Source organism: Gobius niger (assembly GCF_951799975.1).
Source record: "Gobius niger genome assembly, chromosome: 21".
Taxonomy (NCBI): Eukaryota; Metazoa; Chordata; class Actinopteri; order Gobiiformes; family Gobiidae; genus Gobius; species Gobius niger.
Genome location: NC_136872.1, coordinates 12,873,488 through 12,891,042, shown reverse-complemented (window position 1 = coordinate 12,891,042; position 17,555 = coordinate 12,873,488). Strand labels below are relative to the sequence as shown.

At 41.0% G+C, this 17,555-nt stretch overlaps 2 protein-coding genes across 3 annotated transcripts in view; both read left to right on the top strand.

Moving 5' to 3' along the window:
• caap1 (caspase activity and apoptosis inhibitor 1) overlaps nucleotides 1-17,555 on the top strand; it is a 228,911-nt gene that overhangs the window by 11,932 nt on the left and 199,424 nt on the right. The window lies entirely within an intron of this gene.
• Nucleotides 1-17,555, top strand: part of LOC306980995 (phospholipid-transporting ATPase ABCA1) — a gene marked incomplete at its 3' end in the record, with an annotated part of 176,433 nt that overhangs the window by 8,055 nt on the left and 150,823 nt on the right. Inside the window, exons 5-11 of the mRNA XM_079580541.1 lie at nucleotides 596-717; nucleotides 1,181-1,378; nucleotides 5,217-5,303; nucleotides 5,393-5,582; nucleotides 10,854-10,993; nucleotides 11,093-11,209; nucleotides 14,743-14,940. Coding sequence (XP_079436667.1) covers nucleotides 596-717; nucleotides 1,181-1,378; nucleotides 5,217-5,303; nucleotides 5,393-5,582; nucleotides 10,854-10,993; nucleotides 11,093-11,209; nucleotides 14,743-14,940 — 1,052 coding nt within the window. The remainder of the gene's footprint in view (nucleotides 1-595; nucleotides 718-1,180; nucleotides 1,379-5,216; nucleotides 5,304-5,392; nucleotides 5,583-10,853; nucleotides 10,994-11,092; nucleotides 11,210-14,742; nucleotides 14,941-17,555) is intronic.

Below are 17,555 nucleotides of genomic sequence, written 5' to 3'. Positions count from 1 at the left end.
AATAAAGAGACTGGAATCCACGGGCCAGTTCCAGTCGACTGAAGAACAGTTTCATACACCAGGTCATCAGGAAGCTGAACTCTCTGCCCTCCCTGCCCTCCCTACCCTCTCTGTGCTCCCAACCCTCACTGCCCACCCCCCCGTTCCACAATCAAGGATGAGAGAAATATAATTTCAAATCATTCCAAATGGTTTGACAAATAAAAAAACTTTGAATCTTTTGAATCTTTGAAAATGAAAATCCATTGATAGAAAGCTGTGATGATGGCTGTTTTTTACTTTAAGCATTTTCATTTAAAAAGCATAGTTAACATTTTATTGAATTTGCTAACTTTAATACAATAGAGGTGAAGTCATATATCTGACCTCTACTGAGTGTGGCCCAGTTGTTTGTATTTTTCTCAGTGAAAAAGGTTTGGACACCCCTGCTGTAGGCATTCAGTCCAAAATGAATGGATAACAATTTACCTTATTAAATCTAAATGCAGGCATAGTCCAAACACTGAATAATGGAAGTAACTCTGGTGTGTTACACATACAGCCACAGCAGTTGTTTTGGCTCTAAGAAGTGAGATTGCTTTGTTCTTGTCTTCAGCTCAGCCGGTGATCCTGAGTAATATCCTCCGAGAGAATGAGACTTTCTCAACACACCTGAGAGACAGTCTGTCTGTTCCTCCAACCGTCATCCGAAGCCTCCTGAAGGCAAGGATCAATCCAGTGAGTAGCTTTTCTCAAATCTTCTGATACAATTTAATGCATACAAATATCTGTTTTCAAGAATACTGCAACTTTCCCTATACCAAACCCAGGGCGCCTCGGCCACCAGGGTTTATGTTTTTTATCGGAAAAGTCACAAGGCTTTTTCCTGTCATCATAAAACAGGATAACAAGTGAAATTCCCAGGGTAACTTCTCGATCATTGTAATACTGTGGGATTAATTATAAAATGTCCTATTGTCCCATGACAAAACACTAGATCATTTCTCTTCTCTTGTGTCACCAACCTGTTACTGTTATATTTTCGTTTGTAGTTGTGTAAATATAATGATAATGATTGCAAATTTGTGAACATTTGTCAAGCTTCTAAGATTTCAGGGGTTCGCCAACATTTCATTCGTAACATTCGATCCAGAACCTTTCTTGTTTCCATCCATTGCAAATCATCTTGTGTAATTCTCAGATGATGGCCGTCCAAACTCCGGAGAATCTGAGACGTGTCCTGTGCGAGGGGACGGGGTTGGACGAATACATCCAATTTAGCCTGGCGGCGGAGAAAAAGGCCTTTCAGAACGTCAGCTGCTCCCTGTCTCCGCAGCAGCTGATTAACACACAACAAGTGCTGCTGCGGAACCTGGACGCCAGAAAAGTGCTCTTCGAGGTAAGGCCCATCTTTGTTGCAACAAGCTCATCTCACACAACACGTCAATGCTCCCAGACTTTGAAACTTAGATGAAATGTTTCGGCACGAAGTGTGGCGTGTTTGCAGTCTGTCTTTTTTTCCTCTCCTCTCTCCAGCTTGTCATTGTTAAATCCGACCATCTACAAAAACATATGGGATCTCAAATTTTGGACATAAACGGAATATGGACGTGATAATTATGGTGCATCTGTTAAATACGTATATCAGTAAATTTTCAACCTCACTCTACAGTACTGTTACCCAAGAGTAATACGTACAGCAAAAGCTCTTAATTCAACTTGAACTACTTAAGTTAATACTGTCAATACTGCTACTGTTATTACTATTGCAGCCATTGCTTTTGTCATCAGAATACATGTACTCATTAATCAACGGGCTTATAAGTATGAAGCTCAAATGGGACAAATTCAAGCGTTTCACCATGGTATTATATTATATCCTTATTGCACATGTTTTTAATAACTTATTTGTGCGCCTGAAGACCTATAGACCATTCTCGGTCTTGTGACTTTTGGTTGGCAAGTACATTTTTGGATCATCATGTCTGCATTGATGAATGGAATGTTTAGTTTTTTTGTATACACTTTACTTATATAGCGATTTTATTGTAGTTATGATTTGTTGATTATAATTGTACTGTTTTGTGTACTCACCTGTCCAGGGACTGCAGATGGAAAATAGCTACTTAGCTAAATCTGGTACAAATCATCTGTTCTTTTGTAAAGACTAATGGTTTTGTACAGTGTCCCTGTTTCAATAAACAATAAAATAACTAACTAACTAACTAGCAATAAGCTGTTTGAAACTCAACCCACCCCTACAGAGTGCCTTATGTTATTAACTGAGTTGTCCATTCTGTGGGGGCAGCCCAAGTTCTCTTCGCCAAGCCCTCACTTTGACAGTTCCTAAATTCAACATGCCACATCTTCTCCAAATATTATCAGATTTCCATGTGTTACACGTTGTTGGAAACCTTGGAGACGACACTTTCACAAGCTATGTCCCGCTCAAAATGCCCCAAAGTTGTGTCCCCCGTTCTCGTGATGGGTCACAAATAGGCACAGTTCCAAACAGCTAATTGCCAACCAAAAGTCACATGACTGAGGATGGTCTATAAATATATATTCAAGTATGCTCGATAGTCCGGACATTATGGTAGTTGTAAAAGCCTTAAAAAAAATCAAATATAACCCATAACTCCCCCTAAAGACCACTGCTATACCTTATTTTGAACCTTTAGTCAAAATGTGATGAAATTATACACATTTTTTACCTTGACGGTCATCCTTCAGAGGCGAAAAGGTAAACCACTTTTCATCACATATTGACTCTTTGGGTTGACCATACACAACATCAACAAATCATCATGATGCAAACAGATTTTTTCACAAATTACTACTTTTTTACCCTACAAAAAGAAAATAATGTCAGGTATCAGGTGATTAGGGTGGACAGTATTACCAAAGTTTTCTTCCTCTTTTCCTCCACTCAGCTGTAGCTTGGGGACTATTCATTGCTAAGGCAAACGCACAATGTAATTTACTGCATGAATATAATAGAATTATACAGTAAAATGAATCTTTTCGCCCAGAATAATGAAGCACTGGAGGTTGACACTCTACTGCTAATCTCTGAGGGCTCACAATAAATTAAATGCAATTACACTGATTTCCTGCTCCAGCCCATTTATAAGTGAAATGCTATTTGACATACCCAAGAAGAAGAAAGAATGTCTATACAAGCAGGCGCTATTACTTTTGCATTTCCCCACATAGATCATGGCAGTTTTCAGCCAAAATTATTCTAGCTTGAGCAGTACACTGATTTTACTAGAATGCTAGGAATAAATTATTAGTACCAATGTTTTCTCAAATTCTTTTTTAAAATCTCCCATCCCCTTTTGGCGATGATGAAAGCCAGCGCACTTTCCTTTGAGTTTATCTTTGAGAGAAAATATATGGGACAGAAAATCCAATAAATAAGTGATAAGGCAGGAAGTTCGTAGACTAGAGGAGAGCATTTGAACAATTTAAGCCCACAGGCATTTTCAAACACAGGAGAAGAAACGGCGCAGACAAGATACGCTACGGAGGGGGAAAAAAAAGAAAAAGAAAAAATCTGCTCAGCGCCTCAAGCAAATGGATGAGAAAGAACATCAAGCCTTCACACTTACGGCTTGACGGTGGCAGAACGATTGTGATAACAACAACAGCGGCATAAAGGGAACGGACAGAGAGGCGTCAGAGTTTATCGCTTCGACTCTCAGTGGTGATTTAGACGTGTGTTCTGCCATCTTTTTTCTATAAATCATTTCACTGCTCACACGGCAGAGGGGGTTTGGAATCTATAGTGGGTTCACAAAGTTTTCAGATGGACTTCCTTTGATTAGTTCTATGTTTTTATGTCGCGGAGTAATACTAAAATTACAGTGCCTCTCGAAAGTACTAATACACCTTGAACTTTTGCACATTCTGTCATGTTTCCAACCATTAACATGAAGGTTTTATTTTGAATTTTTTACTGAAAGTTCACACACAAGTAGGGCTGCTCGATTATTGAAAAAATAATAATTACGATTTTTTTTTTTCATAATTGAAATCACAATTATTCAAAGGATTATTTGTTGCCTTTAAAAAAAGTATTTATTTTATTCATATATTTATTCATAAAAAAACGATGCTGAATATTTTCTGTTCAGTCATAAAAGTACAAAGTAATTGTTTGTGAACAGCAGTTTTCAGGTCTTTCCACAGATTTTCAATATGATTTAGGTCAGGACTTTGACTGGGCCATTCTAACACATTAATATGTTTGTTTTTTAAACCATTCCATCATAGATTTAGCTTTCTGTTTAGGGTCATTGTCCTGTTGGAAGGTGAATCTCCGCCCCAGCCATCCATCTTCCCAACTATTCTTACAATCTTCCCAGTCCCCGCTGAGGAAAAGCAGCCCCACAGCATGAGGCCCCCCCCTGTATATTTGACACTGAGGATGGTGCACTCAGGGCGATGAGCATTAGGGCCAAAAAGTTACATTTTTGTCTCATCTGACCAAAGCTCCTTCTTCCACATGGAGCTGTGTCCTCCAAATGACTTCTACAAACTTCAAAAAGGGATTTTTTATGGCCTCCTTTCAATAATGTCTTTCTTCTTGCCACTCGTCCATGAAGGCCGGATTTGTGTAGAGTACTTCGCAGTTCCTCCAGAGTTATCTTAGGGCACTTGGTGGCATTTTTTACCAGTGCTCTCCTTGTTCGGTCTGTTAGTTTAGGTGGATGGCCGTGTCTTGGTAAGTTTGCAGTGGTGCTTTACTCTTTCCATTTCTGAATGATGGATTGAACAGAGCTCCGTGAGATGTTCAAATCTTGGGAAATATTTGTATAACTTAATGCTGATTTAAACTTCTCCACAACTTTGTCCTTGACCGCTCTGGTGCTCCTTGGCCTTCATGATGTTGCTTAGTGACCATAGCTCTGAGGCCCTCACAGCTGTAATTGTACTAGGAGTAGATTACGCAGAATACTTATGCATGCCCCACTTTTCACTTTTCTATTTTTGGAAAAATAACAGAATCATGTATCATTTTGCTTTCACCTCACCGTTGTCTGTTTCTTGTGTGTGAACTTTCAGTAAAAAATTCAAAATAAAATCTTTATGTTAATGGTTGTAAACATGACAAAATTGCAAAAGTTCAAGGTGTATTAGTACTTTCAAGAGGCACTGTATGTAACGTATTTCTCTTAGTAAAAATCCTACATTAATTTATACAACTGCTTCTAAATGATCTCCTTTTGCAGGTACCATCAGCCACAGGTCAGGACCCATTGGCCACAGCTCGTCTGTTTCAGAGCACTTCTGCAAATGCGTTGCCCGTTATTGAGGCTGTAAGTTGCAATGTTACATGTCAGTATATTGGATGTAAATCATGTTTCAAGCGCACTTATTTGCTGTATGTCCTGTTTGTTGTACATAGTTGAGAGTGTTCCAGAATTCTCCAGATGTACAGGCCGCCCGGTCCTTGGATTTCCGTCAAGACATGATTGGCAGTGTCAACATGCTGCTGTGCGGAAAACAGTCCAACTCCACCAATGGCACTGTCACTTCACGCTCCAGCAGTCTGAGGGCAGACGAGGAGCTAATCTCCAGTTCAAACAATGGTTCAGGTAAGGCCGTCCCCCTCAGAAGAAAATCTATTACAGGGGTTGGCATCAGTCCTAGTCGCTTTCTTTAAAAATGCAGATTTCTCTCTATAGTGTAATGGTCTGGTGACACTGAATGACTAATAGAACTCAGGATTGTTGAAAATAAGTACAGTTAAAAGAAAAGTTAAGAGGAGAAAAACAAAATGATGGGAACTAATGGCTGTGAGAGTGTGGGTGAGTGCTTCGTGAAGAAGTGTGACTGCCCTTAGCCTCATTCATCACTACGACATTTTACAGTAGCTAGTCAAAGTAAGATGCGTCTCCACAGCACAGGAGCGCTTGATTAAATTTACAACCACCCTCCCTGTTTTAAGTAACAACTCCCACAGTGATGAGTTCAGGGCTCTATTGTCAGCAGTTACAAATTGTGGGTAAAATGTTCAGTTTTATTCCAGGAATAATAATTTCACAATCACAGTATATATACATACCTCGATGTCATGCAAGTGTTTTTAAACCAGCTGATTCATTAGACTCCTCTATCTGATGAAACTTCCTGGCAAAGTGCATTTCTCAGTAGTCATCTGAAGTTTATCAATGACAGGACACACTTTTTTTTTACATAATATTTTGTTTTCCTTTCAATTCAGTAATGTGTTTGCAGCCAGCAGGAACATACAACATACACTATCATACAGTCAACGATGGAACATGTGACCAATAGAAACAAAAACACCACTAAAATGTAGAAATGTCTGTGTAAGTACAGGAGTTGTCCATCTTCAATGAAGTTCTTTGAGTCGTCTTCTGTACTCAGTAGTTGGAGTCTCGAACGTTTCACCTCTCATCCAAAAGACTGCGTCAGCGAACTAAGGTTCAGTTCAGCCAGCAGCTTAGATAAGTTGGGGTTGGGGTTGGCCAACCTCTCCAACTACTGAGTACAGAAGATGACTCAAAGACTTTCATTGAAGATAAAATGCGGAAAATACATCATAATTCATATACAGTGTAGTAACCAAGAAAAAGGTAAAGCACTTAAACTGCCCATGCATGGAGTGAGAAGGATCTGCAAGGATTTTCTTTGCCTTGTTTACTGACCTAAACTAAAAAATGTCAGGTAAAAAATAATAAATCCAACAATGTTGCCCCATCTGCATCCAGATGTGCCCCCTGGAAGGTTATACATGATCACCATGCACCTGAATGGTTAAAAACAAGCCCAGGCCAAGTCTCTGATGCTGATGCATGAGCATGTTCCCGCCAAGTCCAAGAACTTTTAATCATTTTCACCTGGATCTATATTTAGTTTTATGAAAACGAGTGTTTCCACATGGGGATAAACAACTTCTTAAGCTTTGCTTTGTTCTCGAACTCTGGTTTTAGTATCAACCTATGTTTTTCTTTTTGCTAATTTAGAATATATTTATATGTATATGATACAATGAGACATAGCAATGTGAGTAAAAGCAGTTGTTTCTGATTATAGAGTTAGATGTGGTTGCAGAGTAAGATGCTCCAGAATTTGTGTTTGGGAAGTTATCACAGCACTGTCCTCATTAAGCCTATGCCATTTCATTAACTGTCTGTTCTTCAGAGAAAACGGCACAAAATTACATCTTAATAAGACACTTCTATTCCCAGGAAATAACACTGTTCTGTGAAGTAGAATCACATGCCAGTGCCTGCTTGAATTAGCAGAAACACTGTGTCATCTATGCAAAATACGCAATAACACGTCAGTTAGCATGCTAATAGCTGTTTTGGATTTGCTGTGGCATCTCATTGAGTTGGTGGATATAGAGTTAAAATAAATGTTGACAATGCAGCATGTCTGCGTAATGGCCAATTACAAGTCCTTTGTAAGTGGGAAAGCACTCAAAGGAATAGTAAAGTGGCCATAATAGAGACAAGAGTTTTCTAAAAAGGTTTAGAACTGTCCCTTACTCCAATTAATCCCAGAAAACTTCATTTTACAGTTGTCCAACTGTTCCACTCTGGCTCAGTAAAATAAAACAAAACTATGCACCATACTATTTTATTACCACTTCCATTTAACTGCAGTTGCTGAGATTTGCTCCCACTGCTTTTCACATTATGTTGTCAAAACAGCCGCCCTGCTCATTTATATGGGCCCATTTTCCTGGTGTGACTCTCCCCTGATATCACCCATAACATTTCCTAATCATCTCTGCGCTCGCACTGTCATCCTCTGAGTATTTGCCTTTGGGTGTCTCTTTGAATAATTAGTCTTTTGTTGCCTTTGTTTTGAAATTCAAGCGCAGCGTCCCCGGAGCCTGCAGTTGCGTGTTGAGTGGGGACTTGTCTCACTTCACATAATTCTACTGCAACACTTGATTTGATGCATATGGAGGAAAAAGATGCAGGAATGACGCTTGTAGTTTAACACGGATTTTAAAATCACACTGTGGAGCCTGCAAGGTCATATGATGTGACGTCACAAGCTTCGATAAGCTGTCACATAGCTTCACTGATGCTGAAACAAGTATGTCAGTGAGATCGATTTGGAGTGTGACAATACATCGACTTTCCGATATATCTCGATGTTTAGCGGGACGATACGATACCAATACTTTTTATTCCGATATCGATACTTTTAATGACGCCATGCATATTAATGAGCGACACCATGCATATTAAAGAGGGAGTAGTGCTTCAGTGTTTTCACAGTCAATAGAGGCCAACAATGATCAATAATTCAGTTAGGACAGCAGGGGGCAGCACTACAGTCACACCAAAAAAACGACTTTTAATGATGATTTCAGTGTGTAAGTCAGGGATCATTTATAGACACAGAAAAAAAAGGGGTACAAAGCACATGAGAAGAAATTTTAATGATGAATAATATGTGGTATCTTAACTTTAAGGTTAAATGTAGCATGTTTTTTTATTGTGATGTATCGTAGGTTATTTTTGTGCAATATATCGCAGTATCGTGAGATAAACGTTATCGTAAGCCAAGTATCACGTATCGTATCGAATCGTGAGGTACCCAGAGGTTCAAACCCCTAATACCGAATATACTCCTGGAGTGGTGTTCAGTTTCATTTGTAGTATATGTTTCAGTTATCCTGAATACATCCTGTGATAGATACAGACGGCATCTCTAGGATCGCCCAAATATTGTAATGTTTTGAAGCAGAGGGGAAAACAAAGCAGAGAAAAATCGAAACTTTCTCCAATTATTCAAAAACGACTTTAACAAATACTAAATTATAAATATAGTTTTCTACTAGATAAAGATAAAAAGACATGGGGCGGAACAAAGTGTTTCGATAGCTCATAATTACATAAAAAACAGTGAATGCTAACATGATGCTTCATGCTAACGCTAGCTACGGCTGCCGTTTTTTTGTTTCTACTGAACAATCTGCTGTGAAAAAACATCCACATGGACCCGATTTAGGCTTGACTTTATTTGTGTTTGATAAATACGTTTATATTATACCATGAAAATGGCTGAAAAGAGTGAAAAATGGTGTTTCCCAAAACATACTTCCTTCCCCATCGGTGAGCCCACGTCTCCTTCTATGACACAATGGCGTCTGTATCTTATCCCTGTTCCACTCTCCAAACGCCTGCACAGACCCCTTTGCAGACATCACTGTGCTTTAATTCTCTCTCACACCTTCACAGACTTATTTTGATCTTGTCCGTGGCCCACTTCATCATGCTTGTTATCTTAATTTTGAGTTTTATTTTCCACTATTTACCAGATCTTGCGCACTCTGCAGCCGATTTTATCTTGAATTCTTCAAAACTTTGTCTCATGTTTTTTAGAGACATGCATTATTCAAAGTTATATTACAAGAAATATCAAGGCTGGCGTGTTCAAAGTAGTTTTAAGAAGCTTGAATAAGATGGGACCTTATCAGACCTTTAATATTACCGCCTCCTAGTCTGTGCTCATGCTGTCGGCTGGTGTCATTTTTCGTGTGTGAGTAACTTGTGTAGATTGGTTGTCTTTGCATCCGTGGTGTTGTCTGGCAGCCTCTGAGATGAGCCCGTCTCCAGGGCGCGACTCAAATTGATTAAATTTGCCAGGTAAGTTGAGGGCCAGACCGGAGGCTCCAAGCAATTATTTGACTGCGGCTGAATCCGCCGTCGAGCTCAGAAGCGGTTGTTCTCGTGACTCACACCAGCGTCTTTGAGTGACGTAAAAAAATAAATAAAAAAAAAGGCAGGAAGGATGGAAGGAAGGGAAAAAAACGGCACATATTGGGCATGACTTTATTTGACCCAGCGTGATCTGAAGAGAAGAAATATAACTTCAATGTTTTGTCCTTCAGTAGGTTCAGGAGTGGAAGTGGAACTGGCTATAAAATTATGCATGTGAAACAAGTATAGGCTTTTACGACTGCAAGTGACGATTATTTTGGTAATTGATTTGATTATTTTACAATGAATCTTTTTGTATGTCGCTGGCAGGAAGCGTCTTGTGTGTAGTCGGCTGGAGGGAACAGCTGGTCAGGCTCAGAGTAAAGGCTAGCCATTAGCTCGCTGCACACAGACCTCCCAGGAGCACCTGAGAAAGACGGCCAGCAGGCAGAAAGGCTAACATTTAATTGCACCGAAAATGGCCTCTAAAATCTCCCTGATGGTGAGAAAATGGTGGCTCGGCAAAATGAGAAAGAAGCACTAAAGAAAAAAAGGGTGTTTGATGTAATGACAGGTGGGGCTATTGGGAAGAGATGAGAAACGGCAGATATTGTTTGCCACATGCCTCTGAACAGCACCGTCTGACAGACTTTGAAAGGATGGCACATTATTAGTCAGAACAAGCCCCCTTGCAATCAAATAACTGACTGCAATCCCCATTCCCAGCTACTCAGGTCCTCGTTTAACCTTTTCTGTGCTCTCCCAACCCGACAATATTCGCGCTGGCAGATAGGCTGAATTAATAATGCTCCGAGTGCACTGCTTGGGTTTGCGCCCGCAAAGACTTGTCTCTGCACTTTGACAGTGTTTTGTTAAATAAGCAATATTCTGCATGTTTGTCTTCGCCAAGGCTGTGCCCATGTTTCACAACGGCAAAGATATGGCGACACAGCCGGTGTTAAACTGGTTATCTGTCAGTTCAGGGGTAAAGACTTCTCACAACTTTACTGAACCTTTGTGGCTGCAGTGCAAGTCCCAAACCAGGGTTAAAAAGTACGATATCAAAAAAGTGTTTTATATAATGAGCCAAAAACAAAACTTTATTTTCAACCGTCTCTGAAAACTGAAGCATCTCGATTTTTTTGTACATTGCTTGTTCCTTTTCTCTATTGTCAGACGCCTTTTGCCAGAACCTGATTGAAACCTTAGAGGGCACGTCGCAGCTGCGCTACATTTGGAGCACCGTAAAGCCGCTAGTGCAAGGAAAGGTCCTCTTCACGCCCGACACACCTGCTGCTCGCCTCATGGTGCAAGAGGTAAGCTTGTGGAGAACAAATCAACCCCATCCCCCCCCAGGAACCTAATAAGAAATTGAAAAGGAGAAAGTTGCTAAATTTATTTCTGTCGATCTTCAGGCAAACAGCACATTTCACGCCTTGGCCATGTTGAGAGAGCTGGCGGATTTATGGGATGACGCTGGACCACGTCTCTACGGCTTCCTTCAAAATGGCACCCAAGTCAATGCAATCCGGGTAAGAGTCGGTGTCTATTATGGCCTTTAATGTTTCTTGTTAACCTGAACCTGAATCAAACACATTTTCTCCAGTTTGACTTTACCCTATCTGACGCCGGGCTCAAACAACATAAACAAGTTCTAAGGTCTCTGTGAAGAGCCTCATACTGAGCATAACACAAAATGACCCACCCCTAACCTACCCCCTCCCTCTGAGTCTGCTTCACTCTAACCCCACTACCCCCCTCCCCTGACTGTACTCAATAAAGAATCTATCTATCAATCTATCTATAGCCTATAGGCCAGTGTAAGGCCTCATTTGAAATCTAAGGCCGACAAAACCGATTGTACCTTTTTTTGTCATGTTGTCGCCACGTTTCTGCCAGTTTTGTCACGTTTTTGTTGTGTTTTCGTATCTTTTTTGTCTCTTTTTTGTCCCATTTTTGTATTTTTTGTTGCTATTTTTTGTCACTTTTTCGTCACATTTTCGTCCCTTTTTTGTCACTTTTTTGTGGCTCTTTTATGGCTTTTTCATCACTTTTTGGTCGTGTTTTTGTTCACTTGTTTATTGGATTAGTGTGTTACATCCTCATTTTTGTCGCTATTGTGACGCATTTTTCAAGAAACTTTTAGATTTGGGTAAAGCCAAACTGGAAGAAAAGGGTCAAGAGACACTGGGCTGAACCTCCCGATTTAGACATTTTTTTTTAATATATATACTGAAGCAAACTATGACCAAAAAACTCCAACAACAACAACAACAACTACAAGACAGATTTAGTGATGTCCATCTCTAGTTACAGAGACTCCATGGATAAAGCTCCTACTGCTAAACAAGAGGATCACAAGTTCAAGGGCACCACATCTTTATCAATGCTATGAGACTAACGCTTTTATACAGCAGCTTTACATACACATTGCTATTGCTGTTAACTAAGTGACCTTGCATACACAAACAGCCGAGTGCGTGTGAGGATATAGTGCACACATTATGTATATTAATTTGTGCCACTTGCCGTTATACGCAAAAACAGCAGGGGGAGGTAATTATGGATAAGTGCAGGATAATTTTGGCGGCGGCAGAAGGGATTATCTGCACAAGTAGAGGACATGGACACTTCCCTGCCTTCTGCCTGCCTCTCTCTGTATTTCCTTGACACTGACATTACTCCGGTGTCACTCCAAATGAGCTTATAGGCAGCAGCTGGAGGGGAGCAGACACCGGCCGCTCCGTACAGCCCGGGTATTCATTACCCTAGCCCTAACCTTTACACAAATAGGCCGCCAGTCCTCTTTTGTCTTCATTTTCCCTGCCTCGGTCTCACTCTCTCTCTCTCCCCACTCCGCTCTCCCAACCTCCGCTCAGCTCCCAACGGTCCATCATCTCCAGAGGTCCTTCAAGGTTGCAGACACGTTTTACGTTGATGGTCCAATTACCATCACAACAACGACCCGATCGGAGATAGGGAACAGAAGATGAGGAAGACATGGGGAGAGGAGAAGGACATTTTGCTAGAGAGAGATTGCAAGACAGCTGTATCATTAGACCTTGCAATATCTTTATTTGTATGTTACAAATCAGCCCAGGTGGAGGAAGGATTCAGGTGGTAGTGGTCGACATGAACACTGTCAGTGGGTGTCATTGTCAGAGAGGCCGCTCTTGCAGATTGGCAGACACATACTCATCATTCAGCCCCAGAACAGCTGTGACTGCAAAAAAGTACCTTAGAGACTAAGAGTGAATGAATACCGTATTTTCTGGACTATAACTCACACTTTTTTCAGAGTTTGGCTGGGGGTGCAACTTATATATCAAAATATGATATGTTATTTTCACGTGCTGTACCACTGAAAATTCAAAAACGGGGAAAGTTTGGGGTGAGCGAGAAACTTGTGAGGGACTGGCGAAAAGTGGAGATGGCCACAGTTAGAGCTTGAACAACGTGCTGCCAGGAGAGGCTCGTCAATGGTGCACGTACGTCCATACCCAGGAAGTTCCAAGGATGGTGCGACTTATACTGCGGAGCAACTTATATATGTTTCACTCTGCATTTTTTGACTGGTGCGACTTGTACTCCGGAGCGACTTATACTCCGAAAAAATACGGTAATGCTGCATTATGTGTAGGAGTCAAAGGAAGTATGGATTAGTGTGTTTTGCCTCCTACAGTATGGCAGGCATGCTACTCCCAAATGTATTCTTTTTTGTTCTCTTTTTTATTTAAAGAGACTAGATGCAAGTTGGTCATTTTATCTTCACTACTGCCACCTCAGGTCTTACGTATCGTGTAACTGCAGCTTCTATATTAGCACCTTTTTGAGTGACAGTGCAGGATTTTAGAGGCAGTGGTGAACAGGGTGGTTTCATTCTACACATTAGGACATGGCTGGAACATGTAGGGGGATGAAAATACTTAGTTTTAGCATTTTTTAAACTCCGTAAAGTCCCTTGAAATGAGATAGGGAGGAAAGAAAAACAAAAAATTGTGTGGTGCGTTTTAATGGTAACACTTTCTTGTCACAAGTTTGTACAAGGAACTAAAGCATAAAATAAATCCAGTATGGACAGGAAAACAACCAAAAAAACAATTAAAACAATTAGTTATTCAAAATTATGCAACCTTTCAACAAGTTGAGTTTACTGCTAGTGGTGTGGAGAATGTTGTTTATTCTCCCGACATGAAGCCTTTGATTGATATTCATCAGCTCTATTCTCCTCAGTAGTGTGCATAAATATTAATCTTTGCCATTTTTATTCAGCCAAGATGGTGGACCTCTGCCCATCTTCTCCCACATGCATTGCCCCACAGCGTTGGCATTGCCGCAACACACAATCTATTAGAAAATGCAAGCATTTGTCTTGATTCGAATCTACTCACCAGCTCGATTACCACGGTTAATTTGAGCATATATAATGATACTGTATTACTGCGACAAAGCCCCAACATTACTTGGGCGTTCATTCCGTCGCTGGAGGCAGCTATGCAAATACAGAGTGGGAGTAATGGGAATGGTTGTGGCTACTAAATGGAGGGCAACACATTTAACCAACAAGTAGGAGTGAGATTAGCTTATTATGCAAAAGCTAATGCGTACTGATCTCGAAAACGTTTATTTCTTGCGGCCAAAGCATTTTCCTTGTATTCCGTATATTTTCCAGCGATTCTGAGGTCTTATTTGCCCCACATCGGCGTCTACTTCAATTATTTATCACATGATTAGTGCAATTGCAGTTTGATCCTCCAACCTCACATTTACTGGGGTGCCGTACATGATTGTAACCACATCAAGGCAAGGCTGAGGAAAAGGGAGAGCTTTATTCTTTTTTTTTTTTTCTGTTTGGCTTTTCTTCTGGGGTTTCTCCTAATAAATTATCATGATAAAGCTAAACACTGTTTTGTAAAAGCGGTGTGTCCTTTGAATAAAAACACCATCCATCTCCATTGGACTCAATTAACTGTGCATAAAAACAACCATTTTGTTTTTCAAGCATAAAACAAGGATAGTAAGGTTTGTGTTGTGTATAACAGTGTTTTTTTCCCCTTTTAAACAGACATTGCTGGAGAACCCAGTCTTTGAGGCACTGCTGAACCAGCAACTCGGTCGTAATGGATGGAATGCCAAGCTCATTGCGAACTTCCTGTACAATGGCCGCCCAGAAGACCGTCCTCCCAACATGCCGAACAATGACTGGAGGGATCTATACCAAAGTGTTACGCAGATGCTTAAGCTCTTCTCAAAATTTCTCGGGGTAAGACATTGTGTTATCACTTTTTTTTGGGAACCTTTACTCTTCAGATAATAATGATAATGTGGAAAGAGGCAGTTGACTGTTCTTTTCTGAAGTGTCTGCTTTTGAGTCAGAAATTCTGTCCGTGCAAGGCAAGTCTCGTCTCAGTTATCATTCTGAAGAAATCAAGACTACTGATTATTCAGTCTTAATATGCAACTACCCCAAAACAGTCTACGGCAATTACACGTGACACATTGTATTAAGCACATTTTGTTTCAATAACAGTAAGTGTCACTGGGCATAGATTGTTATTACCACTCCTTATCAATTATGAATGGTGGCGTTTCCCTCCCTTTTCTGGTCTTTGGACAGCCAAAGTTGGGATTATTCCTGATCAAATCCCCTTTTCTCTACAATGTGTGATCAAATGCATGGACAATGGGCATATACATCATAGGTCGGCGCTTTCTAAGCTCAGATGAGTGTATAGAAAGGGAAACAGACATTAGGGTAGAGGCACATGCACATCATAGCATTATAGCTACAGTCTCTGAGGAAACAGGACAGCGGATACGATACAGGAAACTCTATGTGACTAGCAGTTTATATAAGTAACAATAGTCGGTGCACTAGTACCTTCAACTGTGATAATCTGAGCTAAGATGTTTCTTTATTTACATCCGATCAGATTGACTCCACACTCCACACATTCTTCTTCTCCCCCCGCAGACCTGCCCTGAGAATATCTTTTGTTACTTCGCTGTTGTCCACATTAAAAGTTAAGGATGCCGGTCGGTGCAGAGGAGACTGTTGCGTCAGCCGCTGAGTGAAAGGGGCAGACAATATTGGTTTTAGAAAGTTCTTGTCCTTGTCAAACACACGTCCATCCCGCTTCTGTTGATGCCTGACAGTGTTTTGAAGTCCGCTGACCCCTCTTGCCCCCCCCCCCCCACCTCCCCCCCAGTAGACAGAAATACATCCGCTTTCTTTATAGGTTACATAATCTCTGGCACAAACTCATGTCTGGGCCGTATCATTGCGTGTTCATAATGAGATTCTACTATAACCGCATGCCTCTGCTATCACTCACTGGCCAACACGGCGTGATGCAACCATGACTGCACCGCTGCCTGTGCTGCTCAGATATCTCCGCAAATTAGGCTGTGCCCAGTCCTTCACTCGTCAGAATGCTCGATATTTTATTACCCAGACGCACTTTTCTCTCTCTCTCTGTTTTTATTATTTCAAATTATCATTGCATACCTCAAACTTATTCTAAAAGGGCTGGGCGAGTTTTTTTTTTTACTCCTCTCATATCGATCCACCTTGATTCACTTTTTTTTTTTCATTTGTTTTGTGGTAGAGCGAAAGACAAACATGGATTTTGCTAATAAGTTTTCAGATTAAACCTCAGCTTAAACAACAAATGAATGCTTTCCACTTAAATGTCCAAACTTCAGAAGTGTTCACCAAATGTATCCTTACGTTTTTCATTATCCCTTAAAACATTGTCTGTCTTTTGTAAAGTCGCGCGAAATGTCGAACCTTGTGCCAGGCATCCGTATCTCGTTCCATCCCCACCCCTACCCCACCCGCCGTTTGCCCGCCATTACATCCTCAACGGCCCACAAAACAAATGCAATTTAGTTGTTTCCACCAAAACCCGTGTAACACAATAATAGCTTGTGAATTTTGGAATGGCAAAACAGTTGCAGCAGTGTGATGTGCGGACAGCTGTCAGGAGTGACTGGCTCCCGGGACGCCAAGCTCATTAGCGCCTCATGAATGGCAGGAAGGGGGTACAGAGGAGGGAGTGCTGTATCTCATTTAAGTGTGTCTGTGCCAGGGCCCAAAACACCCCCCCCCCCCCCCCCCCCCCCTCTCCCTCTGGCACCACCTCATCATTTTGAACTACGCTGGTGGGTTAGTGGTGCTATTTGCTAAGTATCCATCTGCCAGTGTATCATGTCATTATTACATGTTCGGAGTCTCTCGTTTTGGTTAGACCCATTATGGTTGGTTCATTGTTTCTTTTTTTATTGGACTTTTTTGGCTGGTTTGTGAGACTAGTGAAATGATTGGTAACGGTAATGGCTTCAGTAATAAACTGGCGAGGGCTGCACAAACGCAGTCACGCGTTAAAGGAACAGGCCACAGTTTTTCCATACTGAGATATGTTCTTATCTGAGCTCAGACGAGTTGATGCGTACCTGTCTGGTCTTTGTGCGTGCGCTCAGTCACGCAAAAAGACCCAAGATGTTGTTAGCATTTAGCTTCTCCTGGGGTGAAGTTAGAAGCGACCAAGCTCTTCCACGTTTTCCCTATTTAAATACGGTTATGTGATTAGTTACACGATCCAAGTATAGTTACGCAGAATAACACCACTACGATGTCCACGAAGTAGTATCTTTAGGAGTGAAGATAATACTGCGCAGACGTCGAAGTGGTGATCCAACACGGAGATAATACCAGTTTTGGCAGTTTTTTAACTAACACAATCTAAGTGAATATTCATCATTTTGAAGGGCAGAACCTGGAGAATTCAGTCGCTCAGTTAGTTTTAACCTCCGCAAATGTATTTTTAATTGGCGTGCAAAATGCCACGGTTAGCAACAACAGGCTAAAGCAAACGG